Raw genomic sequence first — 21,461 nt, 5'->3', positions numbered from 1 at the left:
TTGATTTTCATCCCATACCTGTTGCACTGAATTTCCAATTCACTCAGCAATGCTTGCAAACCCTTGGCTGACTGACAAAAAGCTTGGTCATCAGCAAACCTAACTGATTTTACGAATTCCCCGCCCACCTTCATTCCTACCTCCAGTTCTTCCCACGCCTTTTTGATCATTTCCTCTGCATACAGGTTGAACAGTAACGGTGATAATGGGCAACCCTGCCTTACACCTCTTCCTAACACTGCCCAACTGGACTCCCCATTCCCCACTCGTACCTAAGCAGTCGGAGACATGTACAGGTTGCGGATTAGCCTCCTTTCTCTCCAATCTATTCCTATTTTCTGCAATATACTCATTAGTTTTTCCCAGTACACTCTATCAAAAGCTTTTTCAAAATCTACGAAACAGGCAAATACCTCCTGGTTGTGTTCTATATTCCTCTCGATTAATAATCTCATTACTGCAATGGCATCTTGCGTACCTCTTCCCTTCCTAAACCCAAACTGAACATCCCCTAAGTAATCATTTGCCCTACTCTCTATCCTTTTGTTTATGATCCTGAGAACAACTTAAGCTGCGTGGTATATCAAACTTATCGTCCTGTAGTCCTCACATGATGTAGCCTTTACCTTTTTCGGGATAGGAACTAAAACTTATGCATGTAGTATATGCTTTGTTAATTCATTCAAGGTGATGAAATTTAAAATAAATGAAATTTAAAAATTTTGCTTAAGCTTTTTTGTTTAAGTAACTTACCTAAATAACTATGCTTGGTGCGATACCTCCAAGCAAACAAAGAAAATACCACCGTCACACCTTTTATACCAGTACACAATGTCCCTTCTCTGTCCATGTTTTAAACAGATGATACACCTTTTTTGCCAAAATGGGGATTTTCTTTATAAAATGTTTCTCTGGGATGCATGGAAATTTGCTGATTGTTGATCTGACCACTGAGGAACCCACTTCATCATATTTTTCAAGATCTTCAACCAGTTAATCTCAGCTTTCTTCCCAGTGTTCATGCTAGATCATCATGCACTTTAGTACTATAATATTCAATAATCTTCTCAACAACTTCATATACCATTAGTTACAGCTTTACAATCAAACAAGTTTTTAGCAAGTCAACTCTGCCCATACACTTATTACTACCTATTACAGACGGTTTTCAATTTTCTTTTAGGGAAAACATTGCATTTCTCAGGAATTCATTTTTAGCAATCTTGTAAGGTTATATGAATTGCAATACTTTTCTATCCAGATGTCATACTTGATTCAAAAGACACTGCTAAATTTGAAACTGTTATTTCTATTTTATTTCTATCAGCCATGGTAAGGGATATATGAATTACAGCATTCTTTCCAACATAAACTAAAAAACAACACAAATATCTCGTTTTTTCATCACTTAACTCACTTTTTTTATTACAAACTTGGAAGAATTACTGCTTGAAAGACAAACAGCCCTTCCAAAACGCTAGGGATTCATCTCTTGAAAATTTTCCAACTGCCACAAAGTATTCTTTGAATTTTACGCTGAGATAGGAGATGACAAAAAATTTGACCTAGTTTTGGGAGGACATGCATTATCTTTTTTAAAATTAGAAAAATGGAGGACTTTACAAATTACATATCTCTACCCTATCCTAAGAAATATCCTCCACATCCTGGTGTTGATAAAATCATTTTGATTACAAAAAGATCGAGGCATGAGCTTTTCAATCATTTCCATTACCATGAAAAGTCCCAATACCATACAAATGCCTTCCACTGTCTGTTCCTTCCATGACGTCATTCTTGAATTTGTTGATAATACCCACCTATTTATTGTTATATATTGCTCAGAATGGTGATTTGTTTACTTCACAATAGTCATACTAATTTCAATATAAAAAATAGTTCAAATATACTCACAATATTATTGTTATTCCTTGCTGCATTTTGAGGTCTACAGTGACCTATAAAATCTTCTGTTCTGACTTATCTTCAGGGTAATTTGTACTGTCACACTTCCACTGGAATGTGCTAGAATCCTACTACAATGATCTCTTCCTTGATTCCATCACCAGGTTCATCACCTTTCTACTTGCTGATGTTATGGTAAACATGGGCACTAAGAGTTCGTGATTAATTACCGATAAATATGCAATGGCTTTACAAATATAAAATAGCTAGAAATATTGGCCATAATTAATAGAGCACATTGAAGTTCTCCTTATGGCTAATTTATGACTCAATTTGAGAAGAGCCAAGACCTACTGAGGAAAGAAAACTTCTCTCCCAACCTGTAACTATCTTCCCATTACCAATAGTGGAGATTGCAAACATTTTAGAACAGCCAATGTGTAGCACGGAAAACACAAGATACTATGACAAAGGTGAAAATTTCAGACCAGAGCATTCCCAGTCTTTTTGAAGTGCTGGCAGATGAGAACCAAAGATGAAATAAACATAGGGCCCAGAGAGAAAGACTGTGAGCCGAAGCACTATTTTTCCATAACTGTTGACAAATGAGAAAAATGCATCCACTCATAAGGATAACACTCATATTGTAATGAGTATGGCATATATTTGGCAGGATGATAGGTTATCATAATTCTTATTCTCAGCATTATTTAGTTATTCATAATGATATAAAAATGCTGTCCATGAATACGTCAATATTCAATTACACGTAATGATGAACATTTATTTAGTTATAGTACCAACACAAAATTAGAATGCCATAAAACAAGAGAGCTACAAGCTTTCTCTTTTGGGATACTTTAAAGAATGTAGTCATTAAGTGAATTTTCTTGAAGAAAACAAGATTTTAAAATAGCCATCGCTGAGACATCATGATTACACTGGCCTTTGTGGCCGGCCAAAAAATCATACATAATATGTTTCAAAATATTCACACCGCTAACAAAAATAATTTTGTCAAAAACTTTTTGCATGTGCTCTACTTTGCCACCAGAAAAATTAAAATATGTTAATATACAATACATATATAAAATTTAACAAAAGCCAGTTAAGTATATGGTTGATGAACTCATTTTATTTCTCACATAGATACATTTCATTAAGCAAATAAAAGTAAAGTTGACGACAAACATCCAAAAACAGAAAGCATCAAGGATATATAAAACCAGAACAATTAATTTTGATACATAATTCTAAATTATGTCTTCACTGCGGAGATTTCCTTATTCTTCAGTATATTCAAAAGGCTCAGGTGGTTCTGGCTCATTATCCTCCACTGGTTTAGGACCAAATGCTATAAATAAATACAAGTATTTAATAAATTACTTGACATGGTTTTACAAGAGATTAAAGTAAATTTAGATGTGCACATGACATTATTGAGCAAAATCTAAATAATGCTGCAAAAATGGCATATCATGAAATAAAATATTCTGGATATTCACATCATATGTATTACCGACTGCCTTGTAGCCAATACCTCATATCAGATGATGGAAAAATAAACGGTGCATAACCACAAAATAAAACATGAAATTGAAGTGCATTCACTTCTATGAACACTGAATTCCTTTACCAAATGAATATTCTCAAATTTCAAAAGGTCTTATGAAGAAATTTAAAATAATTACCTGCAACAGGCTCCACAAGCTCTTCATCAGCTTCTGTTGATCCAACCCGGCGGACCATGACAATTCCTCCAATAGAGACATCTTTCACAGGGACGTAACCACTGCCCTCAACTAACTGTACAACCTTCAACTACATACAGAATAGCAGGTATAAGTTATATCAATGTAGCTACTGATATCAAGCGGCACTAAAACTTAAATGAGGGAAAATGAAATTCAACTAACACTAAATGCAAGTCGAAAATAGGATAGACTTTAGTGTGATTACCAACATCATACAACCACTCACAACCATTGGTAAAAAGATAAAACTATTCATGGTTAATATCAGGCATTTGATGAAAACAAATCAGAACTGACTAAAGAAGTGATGCATAGTAATATCCCTCAATGCTCTGATACCACTATACATCAGAAATACTAGCCTGAATATGAAATTTATGGTCTTGTTTTAGCCAACAAATTCATGAATAAGGTAAAGCTTAGTAAAATATGTGAATACTTTGCAGGTAGAAAATTAATATATAATCGAATCAGAATAGAAGGCTGGGGAGATTTTTGCCTCTTTAGAATAGGCGAGTTAATTAAAGGAAACTAAAATTTGAAAGGAACTCTTTATAATTCTCTTTCAGCCCAATGAACTTAATTCCAGGATTCTTTGTTCAGGCAGATTTCTGTTTAATTAAAGATGTACATACTACCTTTAAGGTTATATATGATTAGGCATTCAGAGTGAGGCAGGTAGTAAACAGGGAGATTTGTTGCATACAATCAGGGATGGGATGGAAGGAATATTGGTTGAATCAGAAAAGATCCAAGAGGGATGAAAAGAATATATACAAGAACTGTAGAGGCCAGTAAGGTTATACATAGAAGGAGAGTGTGACATGGATGAGGATTGATTAGGTTAAGTCTTGCTCGATAGTGAGATAGAAAGGGCATTAAGGAAAATGAAATCAAATAAGGGCGTGGTAGTGGACAACATTCCCACTTAACGACTTATAGGTTTGGGAAAATTTGGGAGGAAGAGTTTATATGGACTGATTTATAGCATTTATGAGAGAGGAATTTGGCCGATAGACTTTGTTAGATCAGCGTTAGTTCCTATTCCAAAAAAGATCAAGGCAACTTCAGGTGAGAACTACAGAAAAATAAACTTGATCTTGCACACAGCTAAAGTGGTTCTCATAATCAACAATAAGAGGATGGAGAGTGGGACAAATGAATACCAGGGGATGATCAGTTTGGTTTTAGGAAGGGGAGAAGGGATGCATGATTCCATAGCAGTCATGAGGTCACTGATAGAGAGGAACATGAAATGCAGTTGGAATATATTTGTCTACTTCATAGATTTTGAGAAAGCATTGGATTGAGTGAATTGGGTGGCATTAATGATGTTTTGCAGAAAATAGGAGTAGATTGGTGAAAAAGGAGAGTCATCTGAAACTTGTACATCATGCCACAGACTTCTCAGGTGTGAGCGGGGGATACAGAGTCGAGACAGGCAGTGTTAGGAAAAGAGGTAAGACAGGGGTGTGCATTGCACCTGTGCTGTTCAACAGGTATGTGGAGGAAATGGTGAAAGGGGCATGGGAGGACCTGAAGGTGGGAATGTAAATTGGAGGGGGATTCATAAAATCAGTTACATTTACAGATGACCAAGCTTCAGTTTGTCAGTCAGCCAAGAGGTTGCAAACTCGACTGAGTGCACAGGAGGGTCAATGTGACAAGTGTGGAATGAGAATAAATGGAAAGAAGAAAGGCTAGCTTGAACATTGAAGTAGGAGGTCAAAAACTAAAGCAGGTGAGCATTACAGTTTAAGGTTTAACTTAGTGGAATTCCTTCATGATGAGGGTAAAAAAGAAACTTTACACTTCCACAATAAAGGTTTAATATTTCATGACCATGGTTTGGATGCTGCGCATCATCATCACCTGATGATGATACACAGGATTGAAACCATGGTCATGAAATATTAAATCTTTATTGTGGCAGTGTAAAGTTTCATTTTTACCCTCATCATGAAGCCGGTGAAGCAGTACTCCTATATCAGAAGTATTTTGGACAAAAATACCATAGTTGAAGCAATAAGCACATAAGGAGAAGAACTGCATTAGGCAAAGAAGTTTTCACAAGGAGGATGGAATTAATGACAGGGACATTGAGTCAGGATGTTGAGAAAAGGCTTGTTACAGTTTTGAATTTGTAGTATGGTTTTGTGCTGAAGCTTGGTAATTGAAGTAAGATGATAGGCATAATTTAGTGGCTTTTGAGATGTGGGTGAGGAGAAGCATGGAAGGTAATATGGTCAGAAAGAAAAGAAATGAGGAAGTGCTAGGCATGAAGGGGGATGAGAGAGGTTGGTTAGGAGAAATCAAAAGTAGGAGGAGAGATGGATTCAGTGTGTTCTGAGTGGTAACGGGATGTTGAAGACTATGATATAGGGGAGAATGCTGAGCAAATAAGGAAAGGGAAGGAATAGGAGTGTTGGAAGGATTGAAGGGGGGAAAGAAGTACACAAAACTAAAGAGGGACTTATTGTAGTACCTGATTTCAGGTTGTATTTTTGGTTAGGAGAAATTGTATAGACTATGCTCTCCAAAAATTACCTTAACTGATAGAGCAAAAAAAGTAAATGATTAGGAAGTTGTAGATAGTATGATTTGCTTTTTCAGCAAGGGAATGCCTTATGTGAATATGGATTAATTTGATACTTAATTTTTCTAAAATGGATATCCGGGCAAAATATTTGAAGGAAACTGGGAATAAAAAGCTCACCTGCTGTTTCATTATGCGAGCTGGGTTTCCAAGGATCTCAAAGGTTGGCTCCTCCTTCCTGACAGTCTCCTCTTCTTTTGGCCGCTTTTCTCCCCTCCGCTCCTCGGAGCTTTCCTCCTTCTTCTTCTCCTTCTTCTCCTCTTTCTTATCTTTGCTTTCCTCAGCAGGGACTTCCTCATCCTAAAAGCAATGTCCTATATTAGTTGACCATCTCAATTACAAGCTTTGGTATCAAGTCTCAACAAAATTTACTGACTAACATATGTAAATATATGGGCAACATGGGTAGAAATTATGATATCAATAAAAAACTACAATGAACCTAACCCCTTTGGCATGGGGGTGGCAGAAAAAGAATTGTAAAATTTCCTGTGATTCCCTCTGGTGATGTCTAGTGTTTTTCCAAATTTCCCTTAGTTCTGAATCCTAACTATCTCGCAATAAGTCCCATTTTTGCAAGACAGTTCAATGTATGGAAGGAATTTTACCATGGAAGGCATTTTAGATGGAAGTTGAAAGCTAAAATATGAAAACAATTTTTTCACTGAGATTTATCTGACTTTTTTAAAAATCCCAGAGAATTGACCAGTTCTAGTGCCACCACTTTTGTGGGAATTAAACAGCAAAAGCAGCTATAAACAGTAATCACTGAGGTTAGCCAGGAAGGTACTCTTGAGAGACCTGATTTACACAGGGTTACTATTAAGGTTCAGGTGAGGCAGTGTAGGTATGACATTTTTGCTAGGGTGGGAGAAAACGAAGCACTCAGCTTGGGTGACGCTGAGGGCGCCCAGGAGCATTGCTTGCATTTCAACCTGAACCCTCTGATTGACTATCTAGGATATTACACCCTCTACTTTACATACCATGTATAGCGGAAGAGTATGTGAATGAACATATGGTAAAATCTCAACAATCAATGTGCAGATAATCCCTTTTGTGGATTATCCGAGCTACTCTCTTCCCAGCAGCTCAAAATTGTAACATTATTACAATTGTAAATATAATTAAATGCCTTGAAACTTTGATATTCTTTAAAAAATACAAGTTTGAAATACCCTGGCTTCCTTAAAAGTTTTTAATTTCACAAAATCAAAAGTTGTCAATAATATCTAATGCTTTAATTTCATCATTTCTGTACTATCTACACTTTCTCATTATCATTTCCCTTGCATTCATTGGCCTTGAGAATTACACATTTTCCTGTAAGGCAAACAAATATATAACTATATATACGAGGGTCATCCGGAAAGTAGTACCCGTTCGTGAAATAAAGACACAAAAGTAAATATTAACAAACATAAAAAATTTTATTTGAAAGAGGATACTTTAAACTACTTCTCAACATAATCTCCAAGCAAATTAAGGCATTTGTCATAACGTGTGACAAGTTTCTGTATTCCTGCTGCATAGTCCTTCGCCGCCAGCTCATTGAGATACGCGAGGGACCCATCTTGCACAAATTTTTGCATAATGCAGATGGTGTTTAACAATTTCATGAACAATTGTTCGAGAAACATTGGGAAAATGCTCACAGATGTCATCAATTGTGACGCGCCGATCGTTCCTCACGAATTCGTCAACTGAGCTCACCAGTTGGTCTGTAATGACAGACGGTCTCCCCGAACGCTCATCGTCGTGTGTGTTCCCCCTCCCCATGCTGAAGTTGCGACACCACCGCCGAACAGACGACTCGTCCATTACATTGTCTCCATACACCTCCTTTAATTGGCGATGAATATCACATGGGCGAACGTTTCTTGCATTGAGGAATTTAATCACTGCCCTCACTTCACAACTGGCGGCGTTCTCAATTTTTTTAAACATTGTAAACAATCACAGAAACAACACAGGCAATGCTAGCGTCACGCAACTTGGCTCAGAGAAGGCAGACAAGCCACTGAAGCTATCTGACCTCGTCCAGCAGCTACTCGCGTCGTCAGCACTTCATGCGGCACGAACGGGTACTACTTTCCGGATGACCCTCGTACTTTCCTCACTCTATAACAAATAAGTCACTAACCATCTACACGGCATAATTTTAACCAGTATCATATGACTAATAAGAATCCATATCAATGATCCTTTTTTTTTTATTTCTTCTTTGATGTTCCATCATTTTTTCCTGGCTATGTGATTGGTTCAGCTTTCTGAGGAAAATAAGTTCTACTACTCACTTTATGATAGTTCTGTGTATTCTTGTAAATCTATGATTCTACCCTTAAAAAATGGCTGAAACACAAAAAATGTACTTTCTATCACTAAAAAACTCAAATTTATAATAACAAATGAAATAGGACTGTTTCCATGAATATCTGTGTATATCATGGCCATATTTTCCACGTATTTTAGTTATCCTTGTTTTTTGATTATATGTGATTCATTATATATGCATTAGCAGGTATAATCGAGAGTTTACGGCAGTTATATTTCCCAAGCCTCACCACTTCCATTCCTGTCTCTTCTGAGGCTGGTGTAGCTGCAGGTGCTGGGGTCGTTGCAGTGGGTGTGGTGGTGGTAGTGGCTGTGGTAGATGGTGGTGCTGGAATGTTTGTACCACGGGCGCGTCTTTCAGTTTCCCTCCTCCTGGCTCGGGCAGCAATTGACAGCACAGCAGTGGTCACCTTCTCCCTCTCCTCTCGCTTTTTCTCCTCAAGAGGTGGTGGGTATGCAAATGTTGCTGGACGAGCATTGCTACGGAATTCCAGTCGTGGCATCTGTAATGCATAATAGAAGGAGAATATAGAGAGGTACATTCTATGTATGACAATAAAGTTAATGATACAACACCCTAAATGAGGGGTGTTGTTGGAATTACAACAGTACAAATCACACAGTTGTGTATAATTAAAAATATTAACATCTCATAGCATTCTTATGTAGTTCAGGGTTTGAACTGGAGAGCTTTCCCCATGACAATGAAGAATATACTAAAAATAGGAGAAAACCTAACGCAACCTCACCAAATGAATTTAGGGTTTACTGGATCTGAGTCAGCTGATTTAAGTAAAAATACGCTGATCTATAATTACAATGATTGATCATACTTTGAGCTTAAACCACCTTTTCTTCCCGCATCTGTTACACACTAGATGTTATGTTGTATGAATGGAAGAATGAATAATACAAATAACAGCAAGAATCACCATGAAATAACTGAAAAAGAGGTACATGATAAGCTGTCTTCAGCTTGCAACCGAGAAGTTTTCAATTTGAAGTTACTAAATAAGCAACATAATTAAAATAAAATGCCTCATAACCTTATCTTGTCACTTTTCTTAATATTTAATAGACTCTTCCCAAATTCAAATTCATATGCATGCCATAAATATGTATGCATGACTGAAACAATATCATTCAAATGGTCCACACATGGGTATCATTATAAAAAGGGCTTATTAAAACTCAGAATTGCTAACATGGGTTTTATGAATAGTAAGCACTTTTATTAGTTAAATATAAATCCAAACTTTTACAATCCTTACCTTTAGCTTTGAGTTGAGAGCAATGAGGCATGTGGGGGTAAAAGCCAGTGCCAGGCAGTGGGCCAGGGGAAACCAGAACCAGTACTGGGTAAACACTAGCATTCCCACAACAGAGACCATGCTCGTGTGGCCAGTGCGAGATTGAAGAGACACAGAGACATTGCGTCCACCTAAAGAAAGAGAGAAGATGGGATAATTAGGCTACGTGTTTGCAAACAAACAAGAAGCAAAGAAGAATGGCATATAATTCTAAAATGGAAGGCTGAAAATATAACTATTAACACAACCTCTATTGATAAGGTTTTAAGGCCTAAGAACTTTCATAATCATTTCAAATATCAACCAAATAATACAATCAATAATAAAATAATGCACGCATTTAGTGCATACAAGCTTGTACATCAGTTACCTCACAATGATATAAATTTAGCAGTCACATTTAACATTTTGTAATGATTACAAGAAATTAAGGTATCCATTTACATTAAGTCTATATGCCTCTAACACCTTAGCTTTAACAAAGAATCATTATTCACAGGTTTACCATACATCTACAATATTAAACAGTATCACTTTAAATAAGATACTTTCAATCAGCAGCAAATAGCTACATTTATACTAGCACACTCACCATTGTACAGAGAGGATAGCAAATGCTGAGGTTTTAAAAAGGGTGGGATAGAAAGTAACTTGCAGTAGGAAATCCAAAAAAGGTGGAGAAAGTGGATGGATGAAATATTGAAAGGTGTTGGGATGTTATAGCTCATGATAGAAGGGAGAATTTCGGGCGACAGGGTAAGGGGAATGAAGAGAGGAGGCATTTCAGACAGGCAGGCAGCAGTTCAGAAGAAATGAAGAAGGAAAGAATTTAGCACAAAGAAAGAGACATTTCTCCCGATGCTTAAAAGTAAATAGTCACCAGGCACCATCCAAAATATACCTATAAAAAGGTAGCATATCTTGAATGAACGATACACAAGAGGATGAATAGTTTTTGATGAAACTGAGATGCAAGAAATAAATATTTTTTGGAAAATGCCTATATGTACATATATTTACAGAGTTAATTCTTCAAATTAGCAAAATCTTTTGGACTGATATTTATTCATAAAATAACAGCTACCTATCATATTAGAAAAATGCTGCCTAAGAATGTGATATTATCACCTAAATTACTGTATTTCCCAGCCTATAAGATGCTTCGGAAAAGTTTTGGAGTAACTTCTTTACTGCAAAATGTGCTCTAAAATCAGACTGCGTCTTGTGGGCTGGGGATATACTGGTATAAATTTGATCAATAAGTGCAAGTTGATTCACTTGAGAACACTTACTAATATGTAGCTTTTTCCATATCAAGGTTAGAAAATGGTTGCCTTAATTGCAAATTTCGATCACTGTTTTCAATTAGAAGTAAGCAACAGAGTTTTAATACTTCTTTGACAGTAGTACCAATAAAATATCAAATAAATCATAATTGTATACAACTTAGTGAATTTAGTAATATCTCACATGTAGTGCTGCCGCGAAACTTAAAATTTGTTGGGCTAACACGGATGTTATGCCTCTGCTAATACATACATGCACTGTATATCTCCTGGTAAACTCTGAGTCTACAGGAATTTCACCTTAAGTAGTAGGAGAGTGTTGTAAATTCATAGAACACTTTAAAACTAATTTCAATAATATCAAAATAGGAACAAACTAATCATAAAAAGTTAATGTGATAATAACCACATATATCTTAAGATAGAAGATTGCCATAGAGTGTTAAATTTATCCTGAAGCCATGAATTACACTTCAGAGCAAGAAAAAAGGCAGCTGAAAGGCATTTTGGCCCATCTCTGACAGAGATGATATGAGACTATAGGGAACAGAAGGTGGATTTAGTAAATGCAGATACAAGTAAAAATATTTACATTCATTTGATCCTACATGGCCAAACCTTGAGCAGTATTTAAAGAACAGGATAATAAATCATGGGAAGAAAAGGATTACTATCTCATAAAAACTGATTTTAATTGAAGCAAGAAAATAGACAATATGTATGCATATTGCAAAATTTTTCTGATAATCACTTTTTAAAATTGTGAAATTAGCAATGCTCCACGAGGAAGTGAAGATGGCATCATGTTCGAGGGTTGCTATGAAAGTTTGGATATAGACTATGATGCAGTCTATTATTACCTTTCCAGGGAAGCGGGCCAACAGTGGCATCTTTTCTAAGCAATGCATGCAAGTTTCAACTTGCTTGACTTATCGCTGTTGCTAAATGGTCTTCCTTTGTTTCTGTTTATGTGGCATGCAGGCGTAGTGAGATTCGAGGCAGCAAGAGAGGACTTTCGGGCAATGGTTCTTTACGACTTTAAAAGGGAATTTAAAATGAATGAGAGTCTTGACTGTTGCAACGAGCATTAGAGAGCCTCACTCCTTCCCATGAAACAATTTTTTGGTGCTTTCAAGAATTTAGAAAAGATCGAACTTTGTTGAAAGACGAGGAGAGAAGCTGATGCCTGGAGACTCCAGTGACTGAGCAAAACATTGCTGCAGTAGGAAAACTGGTGTGCTAAAACAATCGCGTGACATTCAAGAATATTGAAGTGCCACTTTAGATTGTATTGCAGACAGCTTCCAAAATCCTGCATGAAAATCTTTGAGTCAGGAAAGTTCCATCTCGATGGGGGCCTTGCACTTTGACCAAAGCACAAAAGTGTATCATGTTGATTGGTGCGATGAAATGTTGAAAAGATTTAACAGAGGCAACTCTAGGCACGTATCTGACATAGTTCCTGGTGACGGAATTTGGATTCATCTATTAGATCCTGAAAATAAGGGCCAGTCAACAATGAATTTTTCCCGATGAACATCCACAAAGAAAAGTTAAGCCTCAAAGCGTCGCAAATAAAATGGTAGTAACTTTCTTCTACTAAAGCAGTCATGTAGCAACTGTTCTGCTGGAAGAACAACTGTAACTGCTCTGTCATACACAATAGTATGAGGAGTGTTCAATAAGTAAGGTGACTTTAAATATTTATGAAAACACATTTATCCATTCTTCATTATTCAAGTTGTCCCCTTCAAAGTAATCCCACCCAGATATAATACACTTGTGCCAACACTTTTTCCAATCCTCGAAGCAATTCTGATAAGCACTTCTTGGAGTAGTCTCGAGCTCTTCCAGCGATACAGTCTTTATCTCCTCAATGGTTGCAAATCTCTCTCCTTTCATAGATCTCTTCAGTTTTGGGGATAAGGAAAAGTCTCAGTGGGCAAATCCAGTGAATCTCGAGGCTGAGGCATGATTGTGGTGATGTTTTTGGCCAAAAAATCCCTCACAAGCAACGATAAGTGAGCAGGTCGTGATGCAAAAGCCAGGAATTGTTTTTCCTTGATTCCGGAAGTTTTTTTTGTATTGCATCTCGCAAATAGTGAATAACTTCAAGGCAATACCCGTTATTGATCATACAACTTTGTGGTAAGAACTCCTGATGCACTGCGCCATGGTAATTGAAGAAAACAGTGAGTGAAACCTTGAAATTTGATTGTACTTGGCATGCTTTTTTTGGCCTTGGTTCTCCTGGGTTCTTCCATTGGGACAAATGGGCTTTGGTTTCAACGTCATAACCATAAACCCATCATTCGTCACCAGTTATGACCTTTTTGAGCAAATCGGATCATCATTGATGTCATTCAACTGCTCCTGAGCAATGCTCATGCGACAATTCTTCAGGTCAAAATTAAGCAGTTTCGGAACGAACTTAGCTGACACATGTCTCATGCCCAAAACATTCTAAGCAACTTCTATTAAAGTGATTCAATGATTTTTCAGGACAATTTTCATAACTGCTTCAACTTTTTCATCTGTTGTTGACATGCTGGGGCGTACAGTTCAAGTTTCATCATTGGCATCTTCTCGGCCATCTTGGAAGAGCTTGTACCAATTTCAACAATTTTTTAACTCAGATCAGACTCCTCGTATGCCACTGTCAACATTTCAAGTGCTTTGGAGCACTTAATTCCATTTTATATACAAATTTTGGTGCAAATTCTTTGATCCATTTTTTTTATAGCATAAAATCGCTGAGCACACCTTAACACATTTAACATTTGTATCTGTAAACAACAAACTAAATATGCTATATTATTTAAAACTGTACACAAATGTTTGGGACATGTGTACCAACACAACAAAACAAAGAAATTGAATGTATGTTGGCCGCAAAATTTGAAGTCACAATACTTTTTGAACACACCTTGTACGTCTACCAAGTTTTCGGAAGGCTTTAAGAACAATGGCTGAAGACAGGACTGCAGGGAATTGACCCTCACCATGGCAATGCATCTGCGCACACAGCCAACCTTACAATTCAGTTCCCGGAGTCCACATGGGTTAAACCAATGACTGACCCACCTTACAGTCCTAACCACATGCAATTATTTCCTGTTCCCTAGAATCAATTATCACAAGCGTGGAAAGAGGTTCTCCAGCCCTGAAGAAGCCATTGAAGTCTACAGACGTGAACTTTCAGCACTCAAGGAAAATAAGTAGAAAAATTTTCAAGAACGGGTTTGCGCGAGTGAAAAACTGTACAGAATGTCATGGCAAGTATTTTGAGAAAATATAGTTACCAAAATTATTTAAAGTTTCTTAGTTTTTGTATATCTCAAAACTTTTGTATTGACCCTCGTATGAAGAGGAAAGTGACAACCACAATGAAAATAAAGGCGGTAATGATTTACCAGCAGCGATGACAAATTTCTGGGATTCTAATTCCAATAGCTGCTTATTCTAAATGAATTTCACAATTCAATTTTCTTTGTATTAAGTGTTAACATCAACATACTTGATCATATTTTATCTGATGCCAGCATTTTTCCTAAATTCTAACCTGAAAAATCATAGTGTGCCTAATGGGCCGGGAAAAATGGTGTGTATTGCGTAAGAACCATACAAGTAATAATTAGTAGTAAAACATAACAAAATCCCATAGCAGCTTTAAACAATAATGAAAAATATGCCTACCTGCATCAATGATACCCTGTGCAAGAATGGCACCAAACTTAGCCATTACATCTTCATGCTTATCTGCAATCACTTTTGCATACAAAGCACGGAAGTCTTTCACCTGCAAAATATAAAGCAAGCAATTGAAGTAACTCTAATCTTAAACCAAAAGAAAGAATTTCTATTTGAAATAACATATTCTGCCAGAAATACTATCATCAAAATATGTTTTTCATTGAAGACTAAGAAATTCAGGTAACTCCTAAAGAACATGGAGTTGTAGTAACCAGGCTTTTAAATACTTCAATATTTGAGGTAACATTATTGGAGTGTCAATTAAATTCAGAAAGGTCATTGCAAGATATTAAAAAATTGAAAACAAAGGTGAAATTTGAACACTTGACCTCTAGAATATCAACAACTGAAGTGTAGTTTAAAGCTACTGAACTATTAAGGTTGACTGCCTTTTCTAGTTAGATGGACCTAGTCTCAAACCTCAGCTCCAAATGACAATTTGAGAGCCTATAAGGAATCTGTATACATCAGTGTCAGTGATTATACATTCCAAAAAATTAGCATTACTTACTGAAGACTCAGAGAGTGGCAATTTGTCATCCTTGGCGTCTATGATCCCCCAGGGGTGAAAAAGGCGGTATCTCAATAAAATGCATGGATAATGGGGAAACCCTAAAATCCCTTGCAGCCTTTCATTGCTTTGGATATTACAAACATTATTATTACAAAACTCCTCCATAACACCCTAAACTCAACTATTGATTGCCCTGAAACTGCTCTCTATCTTCAACTTCAGGATACCAACTTGATCCACCCGCACCCACTCCCTACTCCATCTGCCTATTCCTAGGATATCTCTCACTAAGCGCTCACCTTTATTTCGCCTCTCCTCCCTTCTAAATTGAATCCCTCACACTGTCCATCCTTTTTATTTATCACGTAATGATTTCACCACCCAAGCTTTATCCCACCTGTAAATAAATTAAATATTTCCCCGGTCCATGCTCGGTTCTCATTGTTTATTGTTAAGCTGTCATTGTATTTTCTCCTCTTTCATGTTATTGTTATATATTTTACTGTAAATTGGCACTACTGCTGTATATGAATAATATTTTAAATAAATAAATATTAGTGTATATTTGTGGAAAATATCTCATTTTATGCATGATGTACAGAATAGTTTTAAATTGATTCTCACTGAATGTATGTTTGAGAATTTGAATTTAAGTGAAAAATTTCTGGGGTGATTCAAGGTAATTTGCATACAAAATTAAAATTGCCGTTCATTTCACAGTTATGTAGAAAATTAAGATATGGTAAATTTTAAATGGCATCAAAAAAACAAAATAATTGTAGAGGTGCCTCAATGAGTATAAATCCACACCCTTGGATACCACGATAACAGCAGCAATGGAGTTGTTTGTAATTGCTCTTTAACTCTCTTTTGTAGCTAGATTGAGTGGTATTAATTCCTTCATTCCTCAAGGATTAAAACTTCAGTTACATGCTCATTATATTGGTACATACCACATTATTCTAGCTGAATATAAGAAATAGTCTCAGGCAAAAATCAGCAGAAATTTTTCATACTGGGAACATTTGATGAAGTAACAAAATTACTATTTCCACTTTTTGCTACATAAGGAAATTTTGGTGTTTGACAGCATCTAAAACTCTAGCTGATAATTACAACAACTTCTATTCAATATACAGTTCGCTCAAACAAGAGCTATCTCCTGATTGAAGGTTCTGAGAGTTCCTCAGTAATGGTGATATTTAGGTAGGGGAATGATAATAATGATTTCTTTCAACAACCCATGCAAGAAACAGGTACATCTAGCTAGTCTTGTAATAAAATTTGCACATGATATAGTAAACATATCCTCAGAAAATAGTTTAATTATTACTTTTCAAAATTATAAAAATAAATCCCAAGATTTTATGGGACAAATTATGGGTCCGCAAATTTTTTTTCCTGCTTTCTATCGAAACAAAATTGGGACTATCCAGAAATGAATCAAAATGACTGTATATAAATCACTCTGGAGAATGTAAAAGTAACTATGTTTTTCAAAACAACTTACACAAATGAAAAACATAATTTCTTTTTGTGGGTGCAAATGAAATATTATGGATTTAATTGTAAGATATTAGTTATCCACAGAGTATTATTATTAGGTAATCTACCGGTTAAGGTAGGTTTTTGGATGGTCATAATTACTAATCAAATAATTTGTGACCCCTAGCAAAACACAACATCCTACTCTACATCAAGTCCCTCTTCAACTCTGAGTACTTTCTTCCTCCCTTCATCCCATCCAACATCCCTATCCTGTTCCTTCCCTTTCCTCGTTTGCCTAACATTCTCCCCTCAATTACAGTCTTCAACATCCCACTGCCGGTCAATCCATCCTTCATCCACTTTTCCTGTCTCCATAGGATTTCTCCCAACAAACCCCTCTCTTCGCCCACCATACCAAGTACTTCCTCATTTGTTCTCTTCTCTGTCCATTCCACCTTCTCCATTCTTCTCCACACCCACATTTTAAAAGCCTCCAGTCTACGTCTATCCTCCCGCTTCAATGACCACATTTCCGTGCCGTACACAGCTACACTCCATATCAAAGTTTTTATGAGTCTTTTCTTAACATCCTTATCCACAGAGTATATGTACTATAAATTGTACCTATACATATATGTTTTACTGTCAACTTAAAGATAAATCATAGGATGTAAGTAGCTCCTAACTTTTAAAAACAGAGATTTAGTATGCATATTTATTGATACTCCTCTTAATTCAAACTTACTTTGGGACAGAGCACTTCTGTTTGCTGAATTAGGATCATGGCCGAAGCAATTAGGGCTCCTTGCCGGACAAAATTTACTGGATCATTTGTCATTGGGTCCAGTAGAGCTATTGCTTCCTGTGGAAATAGAATGGGAATAAACACCTTTTGAGAAATTATATTTCATTGCACAAAAGAGAATGCTATTTTTTAAACATGTAATGTGCATCAAGTCCCCACAGTAACAATGGAAGTCACACAGACAGCTGGGAACAATGAAACCGAATAAAATCACCTCACTTGTTGTGAAAGGTACCAATGATGGAAGAATGCTAGAAGGCAACTCAATGGATGGAATACTAAATTTACAGAGTTCCCCTCATAACATTTACAAAGAAACTAGCATTGATCTGAAAAAAAGCTCTGCCATATCCAGAGGTAATGGAAATTATTTAAATGGATATGGTTCAAATGCAAGGCCACAGTCTAATATTTTAATATCATTATTTAATCAACATGCATTTGGGACCTTTGGCCAAGTTCACACTAGGGGAGGCAATAAGGAGGGATACAACTATAAATACATGAGCTTCGAATATTTCTCAGGCTTTCACTGAATTGATTGGCTTTATTAGACAACATTTTCAGCATTCCTGCCAGCAAACCTATTCTATTCAAGCAAATAAACACCAAAAACCCAAGACATATGCAAATATCATAAAATTTATGCCATGGAAACTTCTAACATCACACATTTTTTTTTCTAAATATAGTATGAACTTAAATAAATTCTAAAGAGATGGAAAAGATATACAAAGAGCCCGGGAAACTCAGAATATTACATAGACTGATGAAATATTTCTAATTAAAAGGAAAGGTAAAACAAGGACGTTACCTTTAATCCAGTGCCAGCACAGGCAATACCAAGAGCCATGGCTGCTCCATAGCGAACATGTGGGTTGTAGCTCTCGGCGAGAAGGGATACAACACTTGGACACTGCTCAGGTGTTCTGAAAAAAATCAAAAGAGATTTTGTTCCTGTAAAATCCATTGCATTCATGAATCAATGAAAAAATATTGGCCAGCGAACATCTCCAAATATTTTATAAAAAATTTTGTTTCCCTTGAAGTATGAGAGATATGTATGAGAAGTCTAAAATAAACTTCTCTCTACTTTTACCTTTCACAGCATCCTTAGCAAAGTTCCCAAAGAAATCAACTATTTCAAATGTTATGTAAGTCTTGAATATTTACAACTATAACTGAACTAAATACAAAAAATATACACTAAATAACACCATTATTAATCGATTAACAAATGCTTCAACACAGTGCACATCTAATGAGAAAATGACACAGCGGCGACAAAGATATATTTTTGTTTACATAAAAACAAGCTTAGTCACAGCATATATATCATTGCTTGCAACTTTTGAATACATATTTAGTAGCTTCAAGCATGATGCGGTGGAAGTCGAACATAATGAATACCTGACTGTAACACTTTTTCACTCGAAATATGAAGTGGAAAAGTTCTACAATCGGTTATTCATTTTGAGCACATCTTTGGTAATACAGGAAGCACACCGATGAACCACTCTGACTTAACTTGAAAGAAACAATTACGAAACTTAGGCAACTCTGCTGAGCATGCATATAAATTATACAACCCATGGGAAAATTCCATCGAAATTAGTTGAACCCCATGGCTACATGGCCCCATGAACAGGCCACATTTTGCTATTTCTGTGCATAGGATTTCCTTACGCTATCCTTGAATGTAGGCACCAAAACACAAAGATCACCTGAACGTAGGCAACCGTCTGGGCCTTATACTTCACTAAACTGCTACACTGCATTTTAAACCTCTTAACTGTGGTGATGCGAACATCCAATAATGAGAAAAAATCGCAGAGAGGGTAATGAACTAATTATTTTGAATAAATCCTATACCAAAATGAGTATTTCTACCAAAAATATATTCATCCATTTAATAGAGCTGATCATTAAATGTTTCGTTATTTGGTAGTCTAGCGTTTAAGGTAGATTTTGATTGGACACAGACTGAAAACGCCTACAATTCTTAGCCTCGCCTAACGAGACAACGTGAAACCCCACACTATAATAAATCCTTCTTTTATTCCGCATACACAATAAATGCTAGGATATTAATTTTTTACGAAATTAATACCATTATTGCATTCAGCCTTGAACGAGTACTGATTGCATCAATGCAATGTTAGTTTAAGCAATATGGTAACGGATTTCAGCAAAGGACTTGAAATCAAAATATGACAGCGACAATCAAGTTGCCGAGAGCGAAGTTTTTTCATTCACTTTTCCGAAAAAACATAGGTACTGAGTTCAGGTAAGCAATGGCTGAGAATATAGCATCGAAACTCACCTAAAAGGAGAAATACAAAGAAATAAAGAAATTATCTTGCCTATAAGCATGGCCCAACAGGATAAAAAATCCACGCCTTTAAATAGTAAGGAATTATTGAATGCACTGATCTAATCCGGATAGCTCCTAATCCTCGTCGAAGAGCAAAGACCCACGAAAGCCTCCACTTCCCTAAAATTTGAAGCGATTTTGTACACTGCAAAGTGCAATTTTTCTTATAATTTGGAAGTTGGCGTATCCTTTTACCCTCGGCTTCGGGAAAAAAATCAAACCACGGATAATCGATGAAAACTAAAAAACTTTGACGAGGAAAATAACTGGGCGCCTTTGCGGGCATCGTGTATGAATGTCATAAAACTTATGAAACAAGGATGGGGAGGATAGTGTTCCTCTCCCGTACGCCGAAAAGAGCATTTAAACATTCGTCGGAGGAAATTCTCATTCAGTGAGCATATATAAATTCATCCATCAACATTGTTACTATTTTTTCCAGCCTCTAATGGGAATAAGCATAATAAATGAAAAATGGGATAACTAAACGACGTCAAAAAAAGGAAACGGATCGAAAAGGACGGATAGTAAAGGGATGAAATATTTGAAGGAAATTCCTTTCCCAAGCAGATAAAAGATTCTTGAGAGCGGCAGGCAGGAAGGCTGCGACGAAAAAACTGCGCGAAGTAGATAGGGGGATGGGGAGGCAACGTCCCCCGAGGGATAAAATTGCCTTGCCTATCATACCACAAGAAGAAAATAAGGCTACGCTCATGAGTTCCCGCAGTTATTAAATGTCACGCGCGTCAGTTAATAAATGTCACGTTATTTCATAACCATTTTCCACAACGTTCGATACAAACGGAAATGAAGTTGGCGACACAAGAGGCTTCTTACTGCTAGTATGAAAAGACTCGCAGCTTTTTTAAAAATCACCATGACTTCATCGTTTAGCACGAGCATTTTAGATTATCACCATCATGGCAGCCGATTAAGGGAGTACCTAATAGGTTTTGCAAGCGGTGAAGACTCAATTAGACCACAGTTGGAGAAGCGATTAAAGGGAAAATTGCAATGAATGAAGTTCCTGAACGTAATAAATAATATTGCGATTGAGGACAGAGGTCGAATAAAAGAAAAAATAGTAAACTGATTATGGTTGGTATTGCTGTCAGAGAAGCAGCAAAATAATAAAATGAAATACAAACACGTTTAAAAGGACGGTATTGTTGCAATGCTCGTGTCAATTTGATGTCTTTCCACATTACAAACGTCTCAATGCCCACAACATCTACTCTTATTTCAATAATGGATTTCCGATAAAATATTCCACCGATTTCAGTAATACAACTATAAATATCATAAAAGAAGGAAGCAAACATACCTTAAAATTAACACAAAA

The 21,461-nt window shown here is 36.4% G+C and overlaps 1 protein-coding gene across 1 annotated transcript; it reads right to left on the bottom strand.

Moving 5' to 3' along the window:
* Positions 1–3,020: 3,020 nt before the first annotated feature.
* On the bottom strand, positions 3,021–19,523 carry LOC139687158 (26S proteasome non-ATPase regulatory subunit 1-like). Its single transcript, XM_071584291.1, has 9 exons — positions 19,432–19,523; positions 18,560–18,674; positions 17,686–17,802; positions 14,882–14,984; positions 9,861–10,030; positions 8,820–9,092; positions 6,376–6,555; positions 3,597–3,726; positions 3,021–3,259 (listed from the first exon to the last, which is right to left on the bottom strand). Exons 1-9 carry the CDS (start codon positions 19,521–19,523, stop codon positions 3,189–3,191), a joined length of 1,251 nt encoding a protein of 416 aa, XP_071440392.1. The 3' UTR covers positions 3,021–3,188.
* Between the last annotated feature and the right edge of the window lie 1,938 nt (positions 19,524–21,461).

Source organism: Hetaerina americana, unplaced genomic scaffold (assembly GCF_022747635.1).
Source record: "Hetaerina americana unplaced genomic scaffold, ioHetAmer1.1.p SCAF_17, whole genome shotgun sequence".
Lineage (NCBI taxonomy): Eukaryota > Metazoa > Arthropoda > Insecta > Odonata > Calopterygidae > Hetaerina > Hetaerina americana.
This window is presented reverse-complemented; position numbering and strand designations above follow the sequence as displayed.